Below are 16,844 nucleotides of genomic sequence, written 5' to 3'. Positions count from 1 at the left end.
CGGGGAGGGGCCGGCACCGCCGCGGCAAAAATGAGCCTGCTGTCGGCCATCGACACGAGCGCCGCCTCCGTGTACCAGCCGGCCCAGCTGCTCAACTGGGTCTACCTGTCGCTGCAGGACACGCACCAGGCTAGTGCCTTCGATGCCTTCCGGCCCGAGCCTCCCGCTGGCGCCGCGCCCCCGGAGCTGGCCTTCGGCAAGGGCCGCCCCGAGCAGCTGGGCTCGCCCCTGCACTCCAGCTATCTCAACAGCTTCTTCCAGCTGCAGCGCGGAGAGGTGGGTGCCCCCGCGCGCCCCCGCCCTGCGCCCCTCGGCTGTGCCAGACCCTTTCCCAACTGTCCTCGCATCTCCCCGGGCGGCCCGGCTGGGCTGGGCTTCCAACAACTCCGACAACCTTGTGGCCCCAGGTCCCTGGGGGCGTCGGGGGAAGAGTGTCACTACCTCCTGGGCTGAAGCAGCTCCGACCTGAGCAGGCCCCCCACCCCCATCACCCTCTTCTCCCAGCTGAGAGCCCAGGGTGTTCTCCGGATTTTTTCCAGACAGCTGGGGTGCGGCCAGGGCGGGGAACCCCTTCCAAGTGTCTTTTCCCTTGTCCAATCCTGTCTCCCTTCTGGCCACCGCTACTAGCTGGGATCTAAGAGCGCAGATCCTGCCCTGTCTGAACTCTGGGAGGGCCTACCATCTTTTCTCTTCAGACCTTCACGATTCCTCATCCGACAGCGCCCTGGAGGGGCAGTAACTTGGCTCAGTGTGCTTTTCTTGTGGCTTCCATTTGGGGACACCTCCCCCTACCCCCAAGATCCATCTTCCAGCTGCTCGTCCTTCCCCCCAGCCACATAGGAAGTGGTTTTTGAGGACTTGACCCCCCGCCGACTGCTGCTGTCCCCTGGCTCTCCCAGCCTGGAAGGAAATGAAAGGGAAATCCTTAGAGCTCTCTGGGGGTTGTGGGGGGCTAGATAGAGCGGAGGGTTGCAGCCACTGGCCACTTCTCCAGGAACCTCTGTGTGTCACAAAATCTGTCTGGTTGGTGGATCCAGTTACAAGTCTACTGGGCAGCGTCTTCTTCCCAGCAAGATAAACACACAGATTGCCATGACCTCCAACTCTTTTTGAGGGGTCTTCTGCAGGCCTTCTCAAGAGTTGGTTTCTCTCTCCTGCTGGATTCCTCCTCCTGCACCCCCACTCCAGCTTCATTTGGAATTGAAGACACCCTCTCTGGCTTTCACCAGCTTCCTTTGTCGCTGATCTCTGCCAAGGTGCAGAAGGGTGGGGGATGGGGAAGGGGGAGCAGGAGGGGGTCACTTTCCGTTTCCTTTGGAGCCCCAAATAGGGTGGGAGGCAGGTTTGTGTATGATTGGGTGTACATGCCAGGAAGGAGTGTGGATATAAGATCACTCTTTCTAGTTTCATATATACATGTTCAACTCTGCCTTTATTTACAATGTGTGGGGCGGGGGATCTGTAGACACATAAAACTGCCCTGTTGAGCAGTGGGGTGGAATTGGTATGGGGAGACTGGGCATGGTTGAGGGAGATGAGACGGAGAAGGTACCCCATAGTGCCAAACAGAAGCTTTTGTATGCCAAAGCTCTTATAAACTGTAAAGTTCCCCACTCTGCATATAAGAATGTTTCTTGGTTAGGGAGTTTTCCTTCTTGTAAGAGACTTTGGGGCCTTCTCAGGTGACCAGTGACTTTGGAGGACAGTTCTGTGGAGTGTTTCTTTAGTGCCTGGGTCTTTCCCTGTTGTTTATTCTCTTCCCAGACATTTGTTAAGCTGGAATGGGGGAGGTGGGGCTGGGCCTTCAAAGCCACAGGCTAGAGGAAGCCACAGATAAGTAGGCAGACAATCTGTGGGAATGGTGGCTGATTGGATGGGGTGGGAGGTGGGGGGTGAGTGCTGTCTTGGTAAGTGATTGATTGGATGGTGGATGGCTGCAAGAGGGTATGCCCTCAAGGGTGAACGCTCACTCAGGGAGGAGGTGACATGGCCCACTGATCAACTAGGGTCCCTAATCAGCCTCTGTTAGCCTCCCTCTCCTCCCACCCTAGGCTGGCCTTGTCCCTCACCTGTGGGTCTCTACTCCTGGGAGTTTGGGGCCATCAGGAGTCTCCCATGAGAATGGGATGCCCTGCCTGCTTTTGAATATCTCTGCCTTCTAGGATCCCAGCTGTGGCTCAGTGAGATCTTCCTCCTTTCACTTCAGTACTGCGTGCCTCAGTTTCTCCCTGAAAGGGCACACTGTGGAATAGGCAAGTAGATTTTGAGAACACTGTTGGAGATATGTCTCTCATCCTTTTTTTTTCTTTTTTCTTTTATTGATGCCAGTACTAGGGCTTGAACTCAGGGCCTTAGCTTGTCCATTCAAGTCTGTATTCTCCCACTTAAGCACAGCACTACTTCTGGCTTTTTTGCTGGTTGATTAGAGATAAGCATCTCATGGACTTGTCCTGCCTAGGCTGGCTTCAAACCATGATCCTCAGATCTCAGCCTCCTGAGCAGCTAGGATTACAAGCATGAGCCACTGGTACCCAGCTGTCTCATGATCCTGTCTCTCTCTGGGCCTTGGCTTACCCCTCTGGTAGATTTTGTCTCTGCTTGTCCTCAGGGTGGTGTGTCTCACAATGAAGACCTGCACCATTCAGAGAACATGGGCCTGCGGACAGCCTGAGCCCAAGGAGCGTCCAGGGGCTTCTTATGGTCCCAGGTCAGCAGCTTCCTTGGAGGGCTGGGGGGCTCTGGCTGCTGACTTCCAGGAGGTTGTCTTAACTTCAGTCTTCCTTGTCCACACCCCCACCCCCTTGGCCTCGTAAACCCTCTCCCGAGCCCCACTTGTGCGTTTGGGGACAGGCCTTTCCTACGTCCAGGCTTAGCTGGTAACCTAATATGGTTCCATGATAGCAACTGCTTGGGAAGATGGGAAGAGATGCCCCCCACTTCTGAGCCTCCAGGAGGCTGGATGTGGGGGCAGCACGTTCGTTGTGGCTGGTGGAGACTCTTCAAAGGGACCCAAAGCCCAGGAGCATTGCCATTCTGTGTGAGGCCTGGCAGGCCCAGTGGCAGTGCCTGTGGATGTGACTGGCATGCTGACCGCTGACCACAGCCTGTCTGTGCCAGCCCCTGTGCCAAGAGCCCACCCCCTCCCGCACCGCCCCCAGGCTGCTCCCTCCACAACAGAAAAACACCATGAATGCAGCTGGCACTGGGGGAGGTGAGGACACTGGGGGCACAGAAGCCCATTGTGCCCCTAGAACCTCAGCCCTGCAAGCTGAAGATAAGCCAAGGGTTCTGAGTGGCACTCTGGCCCTGGGAGCAGAGAGGGAAATGGGAGAGTTCACAGGCAAATTCAGGAGAGAAAACCAGGAATCACCCTAAAGCGGCCCCCGGTACCTTGTGCAGTTTCTTAAAAGACTTCTGGGTCCAGAGAGGAGGCCTATGTGAACCTCACATTCAGAAACTCATCTGAGACTACTCTGCCTGCCTTTGGAGAGAGACTGCTGGGTGGGGAGGAGGGGGCGGGGCTGGAAAATAGAGGGGGGGGGGAGTTAGCTAAGCCCCTCCTCTCTCCCACCAGGTGCTCAGGAGAGGCAGTTGCTGCATAGGATCTTTCTTGCCAAGTTCTGTTTGGAATTTAAATTCCCAGCAGCAGTGGCTGTGGATTCTACCTCTGGAAAAGTAGAGTTAAGCATTACCTCTTGGGCCCCTTGCCAAAGAGCCTGTCCTCAAACACTGTACCCAGCCGGCTTTAGGGTGGTTGATGGGGGTAGCTGGAAAGTATGGCCCTACTGTCAAGTGGCAGGGAAGAGCTTTGGCAATCAAATACATTTGGAAAGCATCATGCTCTGTCCTTCCCATGGACACTCAGTGCTCACTAGCTCAGTAAAGGCTCTGAGAAGTCCTACAATACAAAACAGGGCAATGATTCTTCCAGCCAAACATTTCTTCCAACGTCTCCAAGCCCAGAGACGTTCCACTGAGCCAAGCCAGACCTCTCCACCACTGTGAAGCTCCAAATTTTAGCAAGTGCTCCCTTGAGAAGCAAACTTGAGTATCAACTCTGGGTCCTAGCACTCAATCTTCAACATCACAGACCCTTCCTCTTTGCTGTAGCCCTTCACCCATTGGATATTTGAGAATGGCAGCAAGTGTCACAAGATTTGACAGATGCTGGGTTTCTCAAGGCCTTCAACACAAACCTGGTCTTATTTATTTAGTGTGGATATTGGGGCTTGAACTCAAGGCTTCACTGTCCATTAGGTTTTTTGCTCAAGGCTAGTGCTTTACCAAGTAAGCCACAGCTCCCTTTCTAGCCTGTTAATTGGAGGTAAAAGTCTCACCCATATTCCTGTCTGGTCTGGTTTTTGATTTGTGATTCTCAGATCTCAGCCTCCTGAGTAGCTAGCATTATAGGTGTGAACCACTAGAGCCTGGCCAGACCTGGTTCCTAGAACAGTTAAGGGAACAGCTTATAATGTCATACTCACCGAAGTCCAAGCAAGACAATTTTCTAGGAGTTTGGGTTTTGGATTTTCTGGGAGTTTGGACTTTTCTCCTGTGCCCATCGCTGGTTTAGATGAGTCAGTGGGTAGCCGGTGTGAATGTGTGGGATAAAGCCACATTTCTGCCTGAAGCTGAGAGGCAGGGAGGGCTGCCTGGTGGGGGTGGAATGGCCTAGAGGAAGCTGATATTGGTTCCCCATAGCCTTTGGTCTGTGTGAGATGGGAGGTGGGGGAGGTCCCTGGGTCTGGAAGGAATGGCCAGGCTAGCTCTGCTCAGGAAGATGTTCTAACTCCCGGGGAAGCCAAATGGTGACTCAGGCCCATCACTTGATGAGAGACTGTTAGAAGAGGCAGGCTGACCCTTCCTCTGTCAAGTTAAGTGGAGTGGGTGAGTATTGGCTCAGAAAGGAGACCACACCTTGGGCCCCTTCTGAGTCAGGCAAAGGGGAAGCAGGCGTTAGCAATCGGTGATCAGTAGCACAGAGCTGGCACCATCAGCATTGAGGGCTGAGCCTGCGGGGATGGTGGCCGGTAGAGAACAGTCCCATGCTCCTAGGAGAGGCTTTATTCTTGGATTTTTTTCCCTCTTTCCTTCTGGGAAAGCTCCCATTGTACAGAAGGCAAAACAGAGGCCTGGAAAGTCACAGGAAGTCAGTGGCGGGGCTAGAGCTAAATCTTTCCTGCATTCTAGCCAGGAGTTGTCTCTGTAGTCCATCCTGCAGCTGAGCAGGTCCCCAGGTTAGCCCATACCTGGATTGTTCTCTGTGCCACTGTCCAGGGAGTAATTGCGCAGGGGCTCCCTGTCAATCTGCAATGCTTCTCACATTTTGCCCTAAGATTCCAATCTTTCTGGGTAGCATTGGTTTTCTATTCTTGCTCTGGCTGGTCTGCTTTAACAGATAAGCAGTGGAAGTGGGCATTAACATTTGTATTGCTCCTGTCTTCCTATTACAGCCTGGGTGCTGTTGTCCAGAGGGAGAAACTAAGTCCCTTCAAGAGGAAGGTAGAATGCTTAAGGGGCTACAGATAGAACTAAAGTTGCAGCTTGGGATAGACAGACTTACTGTGTCCTGTCAGTGTGTTTGTGTGTGTGTGTGTGTGTGTGTGTGGTGGGTGGAGGCGTGCAGTTTGTGACCTGTCCCTCTCAAGTTGTATAGCAATACTTAGCAATACTTGAAGTTTCTAACACAGCCAGTGGCTCCCAGTGACCAAGTTTTGGTCCTAGCTATTGCCTTTTCCCACAATGCCATTCCCAGCTACAGTTCCACATGGATGCTTTTCCTCTAAGTGGCTTTGCCTGGCTGTGGGGGTGAGGGGGGGCAGTGGCACTCCTCACTCCTCTCTCTGGCTGCTGTGGCCCTGTGACAAGTGAATTGTGATGCTCCTGGTACAGCCAATCTTCGCAGCTGGTCCTTTTGGGCACCAGGCAATGGGTGGATCCTTTCATAGCTAAGGTGCCAATTCCCTGAGAGTAGAAATCCTGTCTCTTTTCAACTTAGCAGTATTGGTACGGATGAGTGGGACATAAGAGGTTTTCATTGAATGTCTGTGGTTGTCTGGGTAGGTGATTTGAGATCTACCCTCACTTGTGTCTAGACTTACAACCTTAGTCTCTTAGCCCCTGTGTTATCCCAACGAAGGCATGTTTATTGATTGCTCAGTTAATTTGGAATGAGCTGACTTAGGAGATGGTGAAACCCTGTCCCAAGCAGTGTCCTGGCAGAGGCTGAGCTGTGCTGATGGGCCTTACCTTGTTTGGTCATGAGTCTCTTTGAGAACCTGAAGACAGCCAGTGTTCCTGGTGTGAGCACAGTGAACACAGGTCTGAGAGTGATTGGGGGGGTGGGGAGGAGGGGGCAGAGGGCACGGCACTTTCAGGAAACAATGGGTCTGAGATCCAGGCCCCTGCAGAAGAGGCTGTAGGCACCAGTGCTGTCCTGGACTGCCTAAATATCACTGTCAGATCCATGCATTTGCTTCCATTTGACAAACAAGCACTAGAAGCCAGAGGTACAGAGTCCCCAGGGCTTACACATTGACGGGGAAAAGGGCAGGGAGTGGGAAGCCAGAGCATCTGTCAGGTGTGGTGGCCCTGAGCAGAGGCCAGGTCCCCTTGAGTAGAGCCACAGGAAGAGAGGGTCTCCCTTGGGTCTGTGCAGCTCATCCTGAAACAACTCTCTTCTCCCCTACTCCCTCATCCTCTCCCCCATTTCTCCCCGCCCACTTTCTCACCAGAAGAACTTGGATGGGCTCTTCTGGTTTGAATTGAATTCTGGAACGTGGGCTATGTGTATAGGAATTGTGTGCTTTTTTATGTACTGGATGAGCCCTCTGGGGTCACCACAGGGTCTCAGCCAGCCCAACACCAGCCCCACCCACAGGCCAGACTTTGACCTTCGAAACCTGAGAGCACAGCCAAGGCTGACTTGGGTTGGGGAAGCCCTCAGTCAAGGTGTGGCTCTGGTTTCTCACAGTGCCTCATGCCTGGGCTGTCTCCTCTGCCCTACCCCCTCCCCTGTCCAGCCCACATCCAGTCCACATCTGCCTCTGTCTGTGTGTATAGGGCATGTATGTGCTAGTCTCCAGACATGATCTAGGGGAAGGTGTGCAGATCCCCTTGGGAGACGGAGTAAGGTCCTTTGTGAGCTGAATGGTTTCTTGTGGGAGTGTGTGGTTGTGTCTGCAGGTGCATGCCCATCTGTGTGTGTGTATGTGAGAGAAAGAAGGGGGGTGAGGGGAGATAAAGGGGTACAGTAGAGTGGCTTTCGGTGAATCAGAAGGCCTTTGTCCAGCTGTGGACTACAATCAGTAAGCCCTTCCTTTAGCCCCCACCCCCCCCTTTACTTTTTCAGTCCAGGGAGCAGGACACCATGCCTTCTTCCAATCAAGCTCCTCAGGCTGCCCTGCCCACGGTGCAGCCCTGAGTGCTGCGTTGCTCTCCGCCGAGCTCTCCATCCCTGCCTGCTGTCTCTGCCACTCCTGCAGTCCTCTGTGCTGTCTCTGCGCAGCCCTCCTCTGCCTCTGGCCTACCCTCAGAAGAACCCGCTCACCTGTGCCAACTCTGTCCTGCCCCACGGGGCTCTCTGAACGCCCTGTGGGAGGGAGCCCTGCTTGGCAGGCTGGCTCTGGGGAGACGTGGATGCATCCCTGGAATTCTCTACTTCTGTAGTCCCTATTTCCAGAGCAGAAGCATCCTCTCTATACCCCAGAGCAGCTGGGCTTCATCCTGCCAGTGAGAAGTCTTCCAGGTGATGGTACACCTGGCCTTTTCCTCCAGCTCCTTCTTCCATGGGGAAGTCAAGCCTTAGAGGCTTGAAGAGGGCAGAAAGCAGGGGGGAGGGCCTGATGTATAACTTGTCAATATATGCTGCCTGTGTTGCCTTTGATAACTTATTCAGCCTCTCTGAGCCTAGTGTTCTGGTTTATGAAATGAGGCAGACAGCTCTCCTCTAGGGGTGTGTGGTGTGTGTGTGTGTGTGTGTGTGTGCGTGTGCGCCAGTACTGGAGCTTGAACTCAGGGTCTCACACTTCTGCTTGGGTTTTTCAATCAATCTACCACTTGAGTCACACCTCCACATCTTTTTTTTTTTTTTTTTTTTGCTTGTTACTTGGAGGAAAGAATCTCTGGGACTTGTCTGCCTGAGCTGGCTTTGAACCAGGATCCTCAGATCTCAGCCTCCCGAGTAGCTATGATTCTAGGCATGAGCCATCAGCACCTGGCCTCAACTAACGTCCTTATTGGGTCTTAAGAAAGGGAAAGGAGGTAGTCTAATATATGATACTTCACACTGTTCAAACGAACTAGTGTTTTTCTGTCCCTTTCTCACTATCAACCAAGTGAGTACCTTGGAGAAGTTCCAGCACTGGGCAGGAGTCTGAATCTCTGTCCTCCAGGTGAGCTGCAAGGAACCTGTGCCTCCTGCTAGCTGGCTGCTGGGGCCACTGACCTGGGATGGAAGGAAATATGACCTGGAAGCTTCCCTTCACTACACCTAGAGATGCCTAGACAGTCTGAGACTTGGCCTGTTACTGCACAGGTCCAGAGACTCCCAAGCCCCTTGGGGCTGGGAACTCTTCACACCTAGTAATAAGTGCAGGAAAACCAGTCTGGAGCCACAGAAAGTCACAGAAGCTTGCGTTGAGGGACCTCCAGCCTCCTGGGAGAGATGGAGAGACATGCAGAGATTAGAGATTGCAGAGGGTCCGCAGGCAGTTGCAGATGGAGTTGAGCAGTGGTCCCTGCCCCTAGACCAGGATAGGAGTGAGAGGGTCCAGAAGCTCCCTTAAGAAGCCAAGATCTATGGACAACTGGGCCTCAGGTACACTTGCATCTGCTCTTGTGTATGGTCCCTGGGCTCCTGAGGCCTGAGTTGGGGAAATGGTAAGTTTGAGACCATGTACAAGAGGTAGAGGTGGATCTGCAGTTGGTCCTGGAAGGAGAGGAGAAGGATATTCCAGAAGGTGGCCCTCTGGCCACAGATGATCAGAATAGTCACCTGCTGGCAGGACTCTGGAGTGCCCCTCAGGGCCTGTGCGTCTGCAGGGGAGATGGCAGTCTGCAGGAATGGTCACGTTTGCTCTCCGACTCTGCTGCTTCAAGCTGTGCTCAACTGCAGGAAACCCACGAGGCCAGGCCCTGCCCCATACTCCGTCCCGACCTCTGCTCAGAGCAGTCCCCACAGGCCGTGGACATGGCCAGGACTTGCCTTTCACCTCCATGGCTCAAAGTCAAAACAAGGCTTTGGAGAGGAAACGGCTCACTGCCTCACCCGCCCTGCTCTGGCCAGGCAAGCTGGACTCCCAGCTCCCAATCCCTGCTCAGTCTGCATCTCTGAGCTTCTCTGGATCTCCCTTGCTCTATCTTGTCACAGACACCTTAGGTCAGGTTAGCTGACCATCCTGCCTTTTCAGCTCTAAGGTAGTGTTTTGTATTGAACAGGGGCTGGAGGCAGAGAGCTGAGGCAGCCACTGGGGACAGGCTGGAGGACACTGGAGGTCAGAGGCTGAGAAGAGGAGCTAGGGCCTCACCTCTCTTCCTGGGAGCTGCCTTTTGGAAGAGCAGATCTAGCACTTTCGGGAGGCAGTGACTGGGAGGGAAGAGGCCTCTGGCTCTTCCAGAGATGCCCCAAGAGGAGATGGGGGGCAGGGGATCGTGGCTACCAGACGGGAAAGAGGATTATTGAGGGTGTAATTAGTATACTTGTGGGCCTCCACCAAACTTCCCCTTCCTCTTGACAATTTGTGGCCAAAACAGTTCTGATTCCTTGTGGACTCACTTCAACTCTTATCCGGAAAAATTTTTTTTGTTTTAATAAAATAAATAAATAAGAGAAAGAAAGAAAAGGAAAAGGAAGAAAAACGAAGAGGGTTGTTATTTGTGAAATTGCATTTCCCAGCCATAAGAGTGAGTCACACAGCCTCTGAGCTTCAAGTTTCTTGTTTGGATGAACTTTTCTCTGACAGGCTGGGGCGATGGTGCTCCTCCTTGGGTCGATTGGGGGTGTGGGGGCGTGGGGGGAGAGCGTCTCAGTGAAGATAAGCAGAGGCCTGATGTCTGGAAAATTCCAGGCGCTTCTGACTAGAGGAGCCCAAGGCTGCTTATACCTGAGAAGTCTGAAAAATGTGGGTTCAGGCAGGGGAGGCCAGGGCAGGACCTAATTGTCTTAGACTATCAGTTTGGGATGGTGGAGAAGTTCTGAGGTGGGTGTGGGGGATGATGGTTGCACAACAGAGTGAAGCTCTGTGTGTGTGTGTGTGTGTGTGTGTGTGTGTGTGTGTGTGTGTGTGTGTGTGCAGGTATTGGGTATTGGAGTTTGAACTCAGGGCCTGGGCACCACCCTTTAGCTTTTCCACTCATAGCTAGCCACTTGAGCCTCATCTCCACTTCTGCCTTTTTGTTTTGCTAGTTAATGGAGATTAGAGTCTCATGGACTTTTTGGCCTGGGGTTGGCTTTAAATCACAATCCCTCAGACCTCAGCCTCCTTAGTCACTAGGATTAGAGGTGTGAGCCTGGGTTTGTAAATTCTCTTGATGCCAATGAACTGTACACTTTATAATCATGAAAGCACCAACCTCTGTTATGGGTATCTTACCACATGCCCAAATCTGCCCACAGTCCCAAGCAGCTGCTCTGGTGGGAATGAGGTGGGGGTGGGAATCTGAGGTGGAGCCCAGAAAAGAGTTTTGCTTCCCAGATTCCCAGGTCATCCGATCCAAGTTTGGACACACTCATTTAATCTGTGAAATGGGGACGGTGACTCACTGAGCAGCCATCCCAGTGAGTGTAAAGTTTTCAGGGCTTGGCTGGTCTCTGTGGTCACCTGATCTAACCACCATTGGAGCTGTCTCCAGGTCCCATAAGGTGGCTACCATGGCCTTATTGCTTCCAAGAATGGAATGCTGTGCCTTGCTCGGAGAGATGGCTCCAGCCTGGGCTGCTTGAGGCCCGGGAACGGGGGTGGAGGCTGGCTCGGTGCAGGCTGGTGCAGTATCTTTCTAGTCCTGGGTTTCATGGTGAACCAGACAGGCACAGTCATCAGGACTCATAGAGTTCCCTTCCCTAGGCATTGGGGGATCCAGCTGTGGTGTATGTAAGAGGACATGGAGGCTCATGTGGGTGCGGCTGCTCTGGTTGGGGGAGGGGAAGCACAGCCATATCTCTCATCCCTCCCCTTCCTGCATAGGAAAGACTGGCCCCCACTCTGGGCCCTTCTCTGTCCCCATCTTTTCCTTTTGTTTTCCCCTCTTGTCCTGGGGCTTGAACTCTGGGCCTGTCCGCTCTCCCTGAGCTTGTTTTGCTCAAGGCTCGCACTCTACCTCTTGAGCCACAGCACTATTTCCAGCTTTTTTGGTACCTTATTGGAGATAAGAGTCTCATGGACTTTACTGCCTGGGCTGGCTTTGAGCCAGGATTAAAGCCATGACCCACCAGTACCCAGCATGTCCCATCTTTTTAAGAGGCTGGGAGACTTCAAGAGCAAAGCCCCATCTCCCCCATCAGACTCACTCTCCCTACCAAAGTCCATAGCTTGCTCTTGCTGCTCGTGGGCACCTACGTTGGAGTCAGGGGATTTCCCAAACCTTGTGCTCAGAATTGCTATGGACCTTTCTGGGGACCCATGGCCATTCTGTGTCAGCCCCACCTTCGCTAAATTCCAGTGTGCCAGGCCGCCTGGAGCCCGTGATTCCTATAAATAGAGGCTGTGTACACCAGCCTCAGCAAGATGTCTGGTTCCTGTCATGCAGAGGTGGAAGAGGTGGCACTCTTCTCTCCTCTGGCTCCCAGAGGAATGGCTGGCTGGCCTGGGCAGGGCTTCCAAATAGGCCTGTGTGTGCGTGTGTGTGTGTGTGTGTGTGTGTGTGTGTGTGTGTGTGTGTGTGTGTGTACAGGAGACCAGGCAGGGGCTGGACCACAAAAATGGAAGCCATGCTGCAAGCCCAGGTACCTTTTCCTTGCCAGATGAGGAAACTGAGTCAGCAGTGATTCTACTAGTCAGTGGCACAGTCCTACATTTGAAAGGCTGCTTTCTGTGATCCTGTCTTAGCTCATCATCATGTGAAAAGGAGCAACAGTAATGAGCTAGGGGCTGGTGGCTCACACCTGTAATCTTAGCTACTCAAGCAGCTGAGGTTGGATGGAGGATCCCAGTTCAAAGCCAGCTCAGGCAGACAAATCTGAGCGACTCTACTCCTTAGTTAACCAGCAAAAAAAGCTGGAAATGGGGGTGTAGCTCAAGTGGTAGAGCACCAGCTTTGAGCAAAAATGTTAAGTGTATAAGGCCCTGAGTTCAAGTCCCAGTAGCACATACGCCCACACTCACACACATGTACTCTCTTACACATACACTATTAATGGCAATAATAATAATAATAATAGTTATAATAGTAATCATTGCTCTGTTCTGAAGTTCCTAGGCCAGGCATGACATACAGCAAGCACACTATTGCATGACCTCATTTTAGCCTCCTGGAAACCCTATGGGTAGGTATCACTAGTTATAGAGAGGGCCAGTAAGGCCCAATGTGGCTGACTGGTTTGTCCAAGGACACAAAATAGACTTAGGATTTGTACTCAGGATCCCTGGGTGAGTTGAAACCTCATGTGTATTCCCATATGCTGTGGAAGAGGGAGGTAGAAATCACCCAAGGGGGGGCCTTGGCCAAAACTGAGTCTTTGTCCCTCACAGGCTCTGGGCAACAGCGTGTACAAGAGTGCCTCACCCTACGGCTCCCTGAACAACATCGCAGACGGCCTCAGCTCCCTCACCGAACACTTCTCCGACCTGACTCTCACCTCTGAGGCCCGCAAGCCCAGCAAGCGGCCCCCACCCAACTACCTGTGCCACCTGTGTTTCAACAAAGGCCACTACATCAAGGACTGCCCCCAGGTAAGGCAGCCCTGGCTCATGAAAGGACTCTGAGCATGCCTGGATGATCAGGGAGGAGCACTGCTCGGTGGGTAGCAGGGTGCAGTGCCCTTCCACCCTGGGCCTCTCCCCTTGCTGTCCTTCAATCTCTTTGGCTGGTGAGAGGAGACTGACTGGTGTAGACAGGACAGAGGAGGCCTCTGCTGCTTGATCAGCAATCTGAATGGGAGCTTCTGGATCCAAGTTACCCCCACCCCCACACCACACACACAAAACAATGAGATTCGAGGCCTCCAGATCGCCACCAGTTTCTCTGCAGGGTGAGTTCCCTGGCGGTGGGCAGGATGGGGGCCAGCAGCTCTGGAGGCTACATCTGCTTGCACTCACTGGGAAGGAATGCAGGCTCAGGGCCAGGAATCCAGATGTGCACCCCCCCTCCCCATCTCTGCTTCTTCAGCCTGCAACAGGACAGATGAGGAGTCCTGGCACACGTCTGGGCAAAGGCCTTGGGCCATGAGGGGCTGAGCATCTTTCTCAGGGTTGGGATGCCTTAGGGAGATGGTGGGTCCTGAAGGATCCTTTGTGACAATGTGTGAGGAAGCGGTGATCCCTGTTTCATGTGGCTTTTGTCATCCTGGGGCTAGGAGGGGGCAGCTGTCTTGTAAAGCACCTCAGTTTGTAGCCATCATTTTGTTTTTACATATATATATATATGCATATATATATATATATATATCTTCCAGGCTAAAAAATAATAATGTGGCTAGTGGTTTGATTTCATATATGTAATAGCAATGGAATCCTAGAGACTGAAAATCTGCGTCCATTACCCTCCAGCTGTTAAAAGCTGAGTGTAGCTGGTAGGGAGGGGCTGGGCCCAGGACTGTGCCCCCCGCCCAGAGGTATTTGCCGCTCATCAGAGCCCCATTTTCAAGGACTGCACCAGGCAGACTTTAGTCTTTGGTGCTTAAAATATAGGCCCAGCACAGTCTCCCTCAAGGGCTCCGCTTAAGGGACTTGTAAGAAATGCAGAATCCGAAGCTCACCCCAGCATACATGTGGGTCATATGTATGTGGTTCCGCACAGCTGGACTTGCATGATGGGGGCTGACCCACTAATACTGGTCCTTGATCCTATATCCCCTACTCCTGTTTCCCCCTCAATAGAGGTCATAAGCAAGAAACCTTTTTTTTGGGGGGGGGTCCAGTCGTGGGGCCTGAACTCTGGGCCTGGGTGCTGTCCCTCAGCTCTTCAGTTCAAGGCTAGCGCTCTACCATTTGAGCCACAGCGTCACTTCCGGCTTTTTTTCTTTTTGCTTATGTGGTGCTGAGGAATCAAACCCAGGGCCTCAGGCATGCAAGGCAAGTGCTCTACCACTGAGCCATCTTCCCAGCCCAAGAAACCTTTTTATATTTGTTTGTTTTGTGGTTGATCATGGGGCTTGATCCCTGAGCTTTTGTGCTCAAGGCTAGCACTCTACCGCTGTGAGCCACAGCTCCACTTCCATTTGTGTGTGTGTGTGTGTGTATGTGTGTGTGTGTGTGTGTGTGTGTGTGTGTGTTTGATTGAAGCTAAGAATCTTATGGACTTTTCTACCAAGGCTGGTTTTTAACTGTGATCCTCAGATCTCAGCTCCTGAGGAGCTATTACAGACATGAGCCATCAGCCCTGGGCACAAGAGACCCTTGTGTGTGTGTGTGTGTGTGTGTGTGTGTGTGTGTATGTGTGTGTGTGTACTGATACTGGGGCTTGAACTCAAAGCTTCACATTCTTGCATGACTTTTTTGATCAAGGCTAATACTCTACTACTTGACCCATGCCTCCACTTTTGGCTTTCTGCCATGTAATTGGAGGTAAGAGTCTTATGAACTTTTCCTGCTTGGGCTGGCTTTGAACCTCAGTTCTCGTATTTCAGCCTCCTGAGTAGCTAGGATTACAGGCATGAGCCATCCACACTTGGCACATGAAGCATTTGATATAAGGGGCCCTCAGAAGAGACAGAGTCTTTACCCTGTTCTAGGACTTTGGCTGAGGAGGGCAGTAGTGACTCTGGTTCTCAAGGATCTGCCTGTGGTTTGCCAACCAAGAGCTCATGGGTATTGTGGTTCACAGTTCCCTCATCCCCTCCTGCTTGGCCTGGGAAGTGAGTAGAGTGGAATTTGCCCCAGGGAAGAGGAGAAGGGCCGTGTGCAGAATGCATCTCTGTGATTTCATGCACTGCTCACCACCTCCCAGAGTCTATGAACTGCTTTATTCTGCAAGGTGAAACAGGAGCTTTAAGCAGGGAAGGAATTCCACAGACAGTAGAACTAGGGAGAGATGTGAGGGCCTGTCAACAGGCCAGGCCAGAAGACTTCTAAATGTCAGGACCAAGTTGGGGGAAGGACGAGGTTAATCACTACTATTTCTTCTTTTCTTCCTCCACTTTTTTCCTTCTTCTCCTTCCCCTTCTCCTTCTTCTCTTCCTCCTCCTCTTCCTCTTCTTTTTCCTCTTCCATTTCCTCCATGTTCTCTTCCTCCTCCTCCTCCTCCTATACTAGTGTTTGGACTCAGGCCTTCATGCTCACTATGCTGGCACTTTACCACTTGAGCCACATACTTCCAACCCTTTTCACTTCAGTTATTTCTTAGATAGGGCTTCAGGTTTTTGCCAGGCCAAGCAAGCCTGGACAGAGATCTTCCATGTAGGTGGAATCACAGGCACAGGCCACCATGTCAGCTTCTTGGTTGAGGTGGTATCTTGATAACTCTTGGACTAGGTTGACCTTGAATCATGCCTCTGGAGTCACTGGAATTACAGGCATAAGCCACCACATCCGGCCTGGTTCTTTCATTTATTTCTGTTTACTTTTTTTGAGATGAGGTCTCAATGTGTAGCAAAGAGCACTCTTGAATTCACAATCCTCCTGCCCCTGTCTCCCAAGTGCTGGGGTTACAGGTATGTACACCCTCATCAGACTGGGCTGGTTCTTCTTTTATATGGCTTGCTTTTAACTCCGTAGCAGCAGTAGAAGTTGGGTCTTTGTCTTATTGGATGCTGGGCTATCAGGCAGAATATGTGTGAGAACTTGGAGTCTTAGTGTGTACTGTCTCCCTAGATCAACTAGCTATACCAGCCCCAAGCTGAGACCCCTCCCCCCCCCACACACACGCCATGGTCTGTATAGTCTGGCTGAGTTTGGCAGCATAAAGCTTTTCGATCCTCCCCATCTGAAACCTGAGTTTGTATGGGATTCCTGAAGACCCAAGGATGCCCTGCTTCCTGGATGGAATGAGGCGAATGGGAGCACTAGCACCCAGGAATGCTTGAGAATGCAAGACAATCATTCTGGGAGAGAGTTGGGATCTTCCTAGCTCTGCTTCCCATGTAGGTTAGATCACAGGCCATGCCCAACAATGTCCTTCCTTTTTGTTTTTGTCAGTCATGGGGCCTAAACTCTGGGCCTAGGAACTGTCCCTCAGCTTTTCAGCTCAAAGCTAACCCTCTCCCATTGAGCCACAACATCACTTCTGGCTTTTTCTGTTTATGTGGTGCTAAGGAATCGAACCCAGGGCCTCATGCATGCAAGGCAAGTGCTCTACCACTGAGCCACCTCCCCAGCACCCCCTTCCTTTCTTAATGCAAATGTTTATGTCTTACAAAATATGGCCAATACTTCTCTTTTCTCTCTCCTTTGGGTCATGAAGAAGTACCTGACCAGGTACTGATTATTTTGGCAGGCTCGAATTTATTTGCATAATGCCCACTGCTCATCTGACCAGAATCTCAGGGGTCAGAGACATAATGCAAGCCCATGACTCCTTATCTAACAGGTGCTCAGCATGCATCTTCCAGATAGGATAGATAGGGTGACAAAGCTTCTGTAAACCATGGACAGGAACCTGTATTTCAAGTGAAATATTATCTAGGAGCTCAACATATAAAAGTTGGATGCTTATTACTTTTTCAGTAACAGATTGAAGCATAATTCATTCAC

At 52.0% G+C, this 16,844-nt stretch overlaps 1 protein-coding gene across 1 annotated transcript in view; it reads left to right on the top strand.

The window, feature by feature from the left end:
• The first annotated feature begins 6 nt into the window (after positions 1-6).
• The window catches only part of Zcchc24 (zinc finger, CCHC domain containing 24), a 51,362-nt gene continuing 34,524 nt past the window's right edge, over positions 7-16,844 (top strand). Inside the window, exons 1-2 of the mRNA XM_013025707.1 lie at positions 7-276; positions 12,687-12,887. Of these exons, the coding sequence (XP_012881161.1) occupies positions 31-276; positions 12,687-12,887 (447 nt within the window). The 5' untranslated portion in view covers positions 7-30. The remainder of the gene's footprint in view (positions 277-12,686; positions 12,888-16,844) is intronic.

Source organism: Dipodomys ordii, unplaced genomic scaffold (assembly GCF_000151885.1).
Source record: "Dipodomys ordii isolate 6190 unplaced genomic scaffold, Dord_2.0 Scaffold86, whole genome shotgun sequence".
Taxonomy (NCBI): Eukaryota; Metazoa; Chordata; class Mammalia; order Rodentia; family Heteromyidae; genus Dipodomys; species Dipodomys ordii.
Note: the sequence above shows the minus strand (reverse complement) of the source record. Positions and strands in the feature narration are given on the sequence as shown.